General features: G+C 38.7%; 1 protein-coding gene across 1 annotated transcript; it reads right to left on the reverse strand.

The window, feature by feature from the left end:
* Positions 1–210: 210 nt before the first annotated feature.
* Positions 211–3,095, reverse strand: sp5l (Sp5 transcription factor-like). The gene is made up of 2 exons (XM_058409592.1): positions 2,517–3,095; positions 211–1,920 (listed from the first exon to the last, which is right to left on the reverse strand). Exons 1-2 carry the CDS (start codon positions 2,568–2,570, stop codon positions 865–867), a joined length of 1,110 nt encoding a protein of 369 aa, XP_058265575.1. The 5' UTR covers positions 2,571–3,095; the 3' UTR covers positions 211–864.
* Between the last annotated feature and the right edge of the window lie 6,025 nt (positions 3,096–9,120).

A 9,120-nucleotide genomic window follows, 5' to 3' on the forward strand; every position in this document is an offset into this window, starting at 1 on the left:
TACCACCCAGAAACAATGGCAACCAAAATTAGCATCCCAAATACCGTCGAATTAGCATATGAATCATCGTATAGGCTCTGGCCCGGCACTGATGTGATATTAGATTTATGATTAGCCAGCCATTTGCTCTTATTTACAAATCGATTAAGACGTGAGATGTGTGCTATGGAATAAATAAGACAAGGACAGGTAATGAGGTTTTTTGGTCCATTTTTTTTTGTTTATTCATTGTTTTCACATGCTTAGCCTTTATAGAACTGTATGCCTTATAAACAGTATATACAACACTCTGAGGCCAGAATCAACTCAGGCTTTATGCAAACATCCAGGACATTTACATTAAAGTAAAGAAATGTTTTGAGTGCAAATTGGTGCTTTAACTTCATACTGGAACGCTAGTGAATAATATCAGACAGATTAAAATAATTAATTCTACAAAAGAACAAAAAATGTGACAAAAAGTATTAAGGCAATATTTTCTGTAAAAAATAAAGGACCAAATTAATTTAATAAATATTTTTATATTGTGCTTGTACAATTTATTGGTAATGAATTCATAGATTGACCAATTAATTTTGTGCAAAGAGAGAACAGCATTAGTGAGATGGATAGCATGCCTGAAACCATGTGAAAAAATTAAAAATGTCACATCTACTGTTTGGAGTGTTTTTGTCCATCACCTCTTTACTAGCAGCATGGCCTTCGTTATAGACCTTAAAGTCTCTCAGTAGCTCTACACTGTATTCAGAAACTCTTGAACATTTAAATATGGCTTTGTCTCTCACAAGGATTATTCAAGTGATACTCTTGACCATCTCCCTGAGAGTCTTGAGATGATCTGTGCACCACAGTTCCCGGCTCCTCTCACTCCCTTTTAATGTTGTTCAGCTGTGGGTCAACGTGAGAGGGTTGGCTGGATCGGCCCTTCCTGCTCTGGTGGGTTTTGACATGCTTGGAGAGGTGATCGCTACGCATGAACCGCTTGCCGCACTGTGTGCAGCCGAAACGCTTCTCGCCGGTGTGTGTGCGCAGGTGCCTCTGGAGCTCGTCTGAACGTGTGAAGCTCTTCCCGCAGAAGAGCCAGTTGCAAATGAATGGCCTCTCCCCTGCATGCCAGCGCAAGTGCGCCTTTAGGTGGGACGTCTTCTTATACACCTTGCCACACTCTGGGATGTGGCAGATGTGCAGTCTTTTTTTGCCAAACTCCAGGCTGCCGACGGTGTTCCCCGTGGATTGGCAGTTTGGGCACTTACAGCGGCGGCAGCGGCGTGTGGAGCTCAGCAGACTCTTGGAGGTGCCTTGCAGCAGAGCAGCAATCTGAGGCTGGTGGCCTAAAACCAACTGCCTGCCCAGGGAAAATGGGTGACTGGAGGTGCTGGTGTTGCTCTGAGGGAGACTCCACCACTGTTGGCTGTCTTCGATGTGCCCTCCAGGCAAATGGGGTCTGGCTGAATTGTTCTGCAGGAAGCTGGGAAAGTTCTGGCCAACGGCATTGTGCTGTGCATAGTACTGAGTGTTTCCTTGCGCCTGTGATGACAGCATTTTGACAGGCGAGACCTCGAATGAATATGAAGCAGGAGGTTCGGCTGGAGGGGTAAGAGGCAGCTCATGGTGATGGTGGTGGTGATGATGATGATGGTGGTGGTGCGAGTGTGCGCCCAGGCTACTCTGCACATGGCCAGGGAACTGCATCTTGGGCACGGTGAAGGCCATATGATGGGCACTCAGGCTGGAGCTGGGGGCCACGTCATTGCTCCAGAACTGAAACATGCTGGATGTGGTCCCCACTGTGCCCTCATAGGGGAACTGAGCCCCCTCAGTGGCCACGCTGCCGCTCACCTGCCAAGCCTGGCTGCACGTGGTGGCCAGGAAAGACAGCGGATTGGGACCACTCTCTGGAGAGGAGCTCGGGGTACGATCCTGAGGGACACAAGAAGATTATGTTAAAGACCACAATTCGAAATTCTCTGAAATGGTGAAAAAATGTTTAAATAAAAATTCACATTTAGTTGCACTATTAATTAACATTTCAAAATGTGATAATAAAAGGCTGGAAAATTAGAATGCTAAACTTTTATGGTTATTGACATTCATTTGTTGACAATATTTTCAGAAGTAAATAGTGAAAAATTAATTCAGATTCAAAAATCCGCAGCCGTGATTAACAAAATGGGGTCTGGGGGGGACCAGACCTCTTGAGCTCTGTGATCAATTGGCTCCTTAAGTGTATTGCTTTATTAATCATATAACAGTGGTGAAGAATACTATAAAATAGTATAAAAACTGCTCTGGTTATATTTTAGAATTTACACTTGTTCTGCATCTGAATAAATGGAAATGGCTGAAGTGGAGGTTTCATGGGAATTCTTTTACTTTGGTTCCTGTATGTTTTTTCATAAAAAGTTCATTTTCTAAACACCCTTACTTTAAAAAAAAAAAACTGCTTACAAGACATGGCTAAAAAAATTAGCTTGAGTTGGAAAATGAATACAATTATGATTTTATGCCTCTCATACCTGTAAGAAGTTATGGAGTAAATTGTCGGTTCTGGAGAGCGCCAGTGCAGCCATGTGCGCTTACTGTCAGGAGATCAGCACCTGCAGACCAGCGCGAGAGCAATGTGCGAACGGAGCGCGCGCGAGCACCGTCACTGTCTGGAGGCAACGCGCGAGCGGTGAGTTCAGTCAGTCAGTCATCCGCTTCTGAAAAACCACACGAAAAATCGACGGGAACACCGTTACAGCGAAAAAGCAGTAAATCCTCGAGGTAAGGCGACTCGTCCAGGACTCATCCGCATTATATGAACTTCTGAAGCTGAATGACTTTCCGAGGTTTGGTACCGTTTTTTCCCCCTTCTTTTTCCTCTTCTTCTCACAGAGCTCGCGCCTCGAACACCTTTTGAAGTCAGACCCAAAGCCTATGGCGAGTCATCCCGCGCATCTTCTCTTTATGAAGGAGCAGATCCTCTCACCAGGGGTCTCTTAAAGAGGCACTGAATAGAAGGGGAACCCCGGGGAGGGGTCTGTGTGTGTGTGTGTGTGTGTGTGTGTGTGTGCGTGCATGTGTGTGTGTGTCTATGGAGACCATCATCTTCTTAATTTTGTCAGTGACTTTTACTGACCAGCCACCAGCCTACCTTTGACCATCTGTTAAAATATTAGGGCAATAAAAATATAATCAATAATCAATTGAAACTGTATTAAACAACAAACAAGCAGTAATACAACATTCCAAATAGATTTAGATTCATAATTAAGGAAGTAATAATAAGAGATGATGTGATAGGGACAGGAAACTGTTCTTGGTTTAATGGGTATATAAATCATTACTATCCTATAAATGCTGTGTGTTGAAAGGATGTTCACTATGAGCGGATAGTGAATAACAGGCCTGGGATGAGCACGAGGCAGTCTCTTTGATTACAGCAGCAGCTCTTCAGTACAAATCAACAATCTCTACACAAATAATTGGTCTGATTTAAGACTAAATATGACGTGAAATATTACATGTCAAATATTCATATTTCAGCCAAAACTGAATTTCTAAACATTACTGAACTTAATTTTAAACAAGTTTCTAATTATTAGATTGAATTATGTTGAGTGAATGACCTGTGTTCAAGCCACAGTTCTGATGAAAGTCTGGAGTTTGATTTTATCCATGGCTTCATGATGGACGCACAAAAATAATCCGTCTTATTGTACCTCAGTTCATTCATGTGGAACCAATGTACACAACTTACATGCCATGAACTTTTATTCACTGAAGATGAGATTGTCCACTGAAGTGAGGGAAAGACTTCCCAACTGTTCCCAGAAGACTTTAAGGAAATATTTGGGGTATCCATATATTGGATCATCCACAACAAAAAAAATGACCAATTCTGTTGACTCGAAAATGATGTTTACTTACTACTTATGAGCTGATGGCCAAATGTGTACGTTTATTGCTGTTAAACTCAATGTCATCTCTAATGTTATAACATGCCGCTAGGTAATGTGACTTTTTATTGAATTTATTTTATATATCTGTATAAAGTCATGGTCTGAGATTGTAATAACTGTTATAACAATATAATAATCATTCATAGCGTCATGTATACTGTAGGTCTGTGGACTTCCAGGGGTCAGTGAAACAAGGCTGTTGCAGTGGTTATTTAAGTTATGATTGAGTTTATGGTTTATTTTGGAATTAAAGAAGTCCTTAGCTGCAAAACCACCTCTCTCTCTCTCTCTCTCTCTCTCTCAATGTAGATAGATAGATAGATAGATAGATAGATAGATAGATAGATAGATAGATAGATAGATAGATAGATAGATAGATAGATAGATAGATAGAGATTCAGCATGTCCATGGATTGCACATACAATACATCTTTTAAATCACAAACCCCTGAAGCATCACGCAATGCTATGAAGGCTACACAAGCAGGTTATAAGTCAAGGCTTTGATACTTTGATATGCAGTAAAAAGCTACTGCTATTTTGCATGATGATCACTTCTTATAAGTTTAGTCACACGTGCAGGAGATTTCCCTTAAGGACATTTGACTAACAAACCAATAGGTTAAATGGAATAAAACCCGATCAAAGCCTGGTGTTAAGTGCGCGGCCACATAAGCGGCTCTGCGGGACACTTTCACACTCCGGGTTCAAGTTAAGGGCGCCATCACATCACGCGGATTAAACCCAGATCGGAGAGACCCGAGGAGCTCGTCATCTCTGTGTCTTCACTGGGAAAGCTTACGGGTCAGCCTCGGAGCCGATTAACATCTTAATACAAAGAAAAGAGCGCTTCTTTGTGTCGGGTCCGTGTGTAAACATGCGCTGGATTCTCATTCAGGCTCTCACCTCACACCGCATAACAATCAGCCTTTGTCTCTGCACATGCATGCCTCTGCTTTGCTTTATCGGCTTTTTTTGGGGCGCTAAAATGCAGATATTTGACTACACTTCATTTTTTTCCCCTTAAATTACCCAAGTTTATAATAAAAAAGTTATAAACGTCAACACACAACATTGTTACTACTAACACCTCTAATGGTTCCTATACCAGATACACAGCACCCAGCCTTTATAATAATAAGTGAACTGGTAGAACCCAACATGATTACTTAACTTCTGTGCACACATCATACACCTGACTGAGAAACACAAGAAAGAAAACTTTACTGAAACACAAAATAAGAATACTGTAAACATGTGGGGGTTTCAAAGAATAGGACTCCCACATAAACTCACAGCTGAGTGGTGGAAATATGCTGGGAAGAGAATATATTCACAAATTACATGGAAATTACGAATGGACAGTTCGTATCCATACAAACATTTGAAGCTCATATGAGTGAATATTAATGATTGAAACCTAACAGCAAAAATTCAGGAAAGCCTTCATAATATATATATATATATATATATATATATATATATATATTAGTAAAAGTGAAATTATCCACTGAAGTGAGAGAAAGACTTTTAGACTGTTCTCAGAAGACTGAGGAGGAGGTTCTGTTCTCAGAAGACTTGTTTTAGGAGGTTGTCTTGGTCTGTTGTCAGTTCAATTAAGCACTTCAATAATAATAATAATAATAATAATAATAATAATAATAATAATAATAATAATAACAATAATATCATATCTAACCCAGTAAAGGATGGAAAATATAAATACTTTTATTATTTATATAACTAACTTATTTATATAAGTAAAAATACATAGCCACATCTTTAAATAAATTAATGTATTACATAAAATAAAAAATAATTATGTTAATGTATTTGTAGTAATTTTGCGTTTTTCGGGCATTTTTGCTTTTGTCATAATCACCTAATAATTCCTTTCTCAGTGATACAGTGAATTGTAAACTGTAATGTAAAAAGTCTGGAGCCACTGTCAGACACTGAGTTGGGTTATTTATCATTAATTATGAAAAAATGTAGAATCTTGCACAAGTCCGAATATCCAGCAGCTGACAGATATGACAGCAACTGGAGATATTTATGACAATTATATTAGATGATTCTGAAATCTAATCCTGAAATCAAGTTATTCCTACGGATTTTAATATTCCCAATTTGATTTGTGCACCAGGATTGACTTTGAATGCTGATATAAATACCGGTATCTCTGATTCAATGACTCAGTGTTAGAAAATGTTTAAATAATGTCTGTAAATAATGTAAAATGATCAGTTATAGATTATAGAAGTCCTCAAGAGAAATCATTTTATACAAATACAGTGGGGTCCACTAGTAAAAAATATTTTTAACACAATGATTAATATTACAAATGATATCATTAGCAACAAAGTGGAGTGCAAAATATAACAATTGTTCAGAATTTTGTACGTACCTTTTTAGGACTTGTAGGACAGAGTGGCATGGACTTCACAAGTCAGTGCAAAACAAGTCTGTGCTTCAATATGAGAAATAAGGGAAAAGAGTGACCTAGAAATTGTGCAACATCTTGAATAGTCACTTCCTGTCGATAAAAATATCCACTTACTGTTTATTTTCTGAACAGAAAACCTGGATTTTTATTGAAGTCTCAGACTTTCAGGCCCTGCCATATATGTTCTCTTTGGACACCTATATCGATTTACAGACAGTATAAATGTAACACTAGGTCACTGGGACAGAGATGCTGGTGTTTAAGCCTATACTGGTGCACAAATAAAACCAAGATGCCAAAGACGCCCACATACCCAGTGAGTGGTAGAAACATGTTGGGAATAAATTATATCCAGTCTACATAAGTGGAAATATTTGATGCTCACATGAGTGTATAACAATTACAGAAGGCTGACAGCAAAATTCAGCATAGCCTATATAAAACATAATTGTTATAAAGGCTGTTGGGATACGGTTCATTTTTATACATTTTTGTTGTTATTCATATAGTCGGGATACAGACATTAAACATACTGGAATATTCTACGAAAGCTTTAAATGGGGTATATGTAAAAGCAGGAAATGGAAATGACAAGGACATTAAACAAGTGTTTATTATTCTGCTGTTAAACACAAAGCAGGAAACTTCTGAGCTATGTCATGGTTCATTTAGGAAGAATTACACAGAGAGTGAAATAAATAATGATTACATTCATCCAGGTATATGTATCAGTCTTCCTGTGTTACATGCTGACTTTAGTATTATACTAAATCTACGGTTGCTTGAAATGAAGCTCTGTTTTTAGGCCATTATACATTACACATTGCCAGATGTGTTTGAAGTCTGGGGTAAAGGGGGTAATTTGCCTGTAGACAAGCTTAAGACTTAGGATCAATTATAAAAACCCTCTCAGCAGAGTGGAGATATAATTACGATCTAAGATGAGATAATTCAACTGCTTTGCAATGGAACAAATACAAAATAAAGATCTTTTTAAACAAATAATACATTTTTAAAATAATTGCACAGAATATAATGAGCCCCTGTTGTTGTTGCTGTTGAGCAAAGCACATTTCATTCTTTTTTTTCTTTCAAAAGATTTTCACACAATTCACACAAGAAAGTAAAAATGCCATTTTAGATTTACAGGAAATGAATTAGTCAATACATTAATACATTAATGAACAACTGTCTGAGTTAAGAATTATTATACTAAGGATGTCTCCAGCAACAGTACTCAGTTATCTATTCACGATACGTGAATAAACCCGAGATGTAGATCTGCCCTGAACCCGACACTTGTACCAGTGACACACTGATTGATGTTTGTTACTAAATGCTGCATAATTCATTAGCCTTTGTTTTCCAGTTAACCCAAAGAACATGTAGGAACAAATCATTAACACGCTTGAAATGGATCTGGTGCAAAATTACAGCTCTATTAAAAAAAAAAAAAGGGAGGTTAGAAAATGTTGGAACAAAATTGTAACATCATGAACAGAACAGTGTTCTCGGGGCAATTAAGGCGTGTACGGCGAATAAAAAACAAAATAACAGTCAAATACGAGAGAAGAGATAAAGGACGCGAGTAAAACATGTCAAATATTTGGTGGCGTTAAGCTGAGAGGCCGCCTCTGTCTCTTTCTCTGGGCTTCATTACCGAGCAGAAGTTGTTAATTACCCTGATTCTTATTTCCTGTCCCCTAAATCCCCCCCCTCCATCCTTCACCCCCTCCAGCCCCCACCATTACTGCCTCCCAGATGAGTGGCTTTGAAGTGCAAAGCATGCTCGCCTTACTTTGAACTGTGAAAACAATGCTCCTGTGGTCGTGCTTACCTTCCCCATGTTGCCTCATTTAAATAGACCTGGATACGGCTTCCACCATTTTCAAGGGAAAACTCATTTCCAGAGCAAGCAGAGATCCCTGCCTTCATTAGGCAGCTGTAGAGATAGCAGGCGTTCACGCAGTCTGCTTCGAACACCCGCAACACACTCGCATACTTCTCTGTGTCCATTTACATCAACACGATGAAACTCAATCTAAGCCTTAATCTCAATAAAAGGCTACAACTAATAATAAATATATATTCTGTGGTGATGCCTTAAATCAATGTAGGAGGATTTCTTGTCTGTTCTTATGCCTGTTCCTGATACAGGAATAGGAATTACCTTCAGTGTTGCTTCAAAATATAACTGAGAAAAATAAAACATTTTCCCATCATTTGTGCTTACGTGTTCTGATAAACCTTAAAGTATACTGTCCATAGGAATTGTACATAGTTTGAGTGTAAGTCTAGACCTGATGATAGATGCTGTGAGTTAACTTAACTACTAGTAAGTGTACATGATATTTGTTCACCTAGGGGGAGAATCCTGAATGTTTCCCCCTTCAGGAATGACAGCAAGTGCAGATATTTTCAAGCATAAATGATGTATATCTGACGTCTCTGTTCATAAAGTCCAAAGCTCCTAAGTGGTCATGGTAATAATTTGACATCTTCCCACTTGGGCTTTAAATAATAAATGAAATAAAACAATAACTTGCTAAATCATTAGGCAGCACAGCTTGATCGTCCATCAAAGGTGACAAATCCATTCGTTTAAAGCTGACTGTCCTCATAAAAGTGGCGGAACAATACAGGAATAAGCAGGCATGTAGTCAAGCTGTTTTTTTTTTTTAAACCATGTCTGGGGGCAGTTTAAAAGCCTCAGATCACTAAATTGTCCCA

Source organism: Hemibagrus wyckioides, linkage group LG15 (assembly GCF_019097595.1).
Source record: "Hemibagrus wyckioides isolate EC202008001 linkage group LG15, SWU_Hwy_1.0, whole genome shotgun sequence".
NCBI classification, from domain to species: domain Eukaryota; kingdom Metazoa; phylum Chordata; class Actinopteri; order Siluriformes; family Bagridae; genus Hemibagrus; species Hemibagrus wyckioides.

Bases quoted from the DNA above. Each gene is read 5' to 3' on its own strand.
- sp5l (XM_058409592.1), bottom strand. From the start codon at position 2,570: ATGGCTGCACTGGCGCTCTCCAGAACCGACAATTTACTCCATAACTTC. The intron at 1,921-2,516 runs GTATGAGAGGCA...TGTGTCCCTCAG, and splicing joins TACTCCATAACTTCTTACAG to GATCGTACCCCGAGCTCCTC.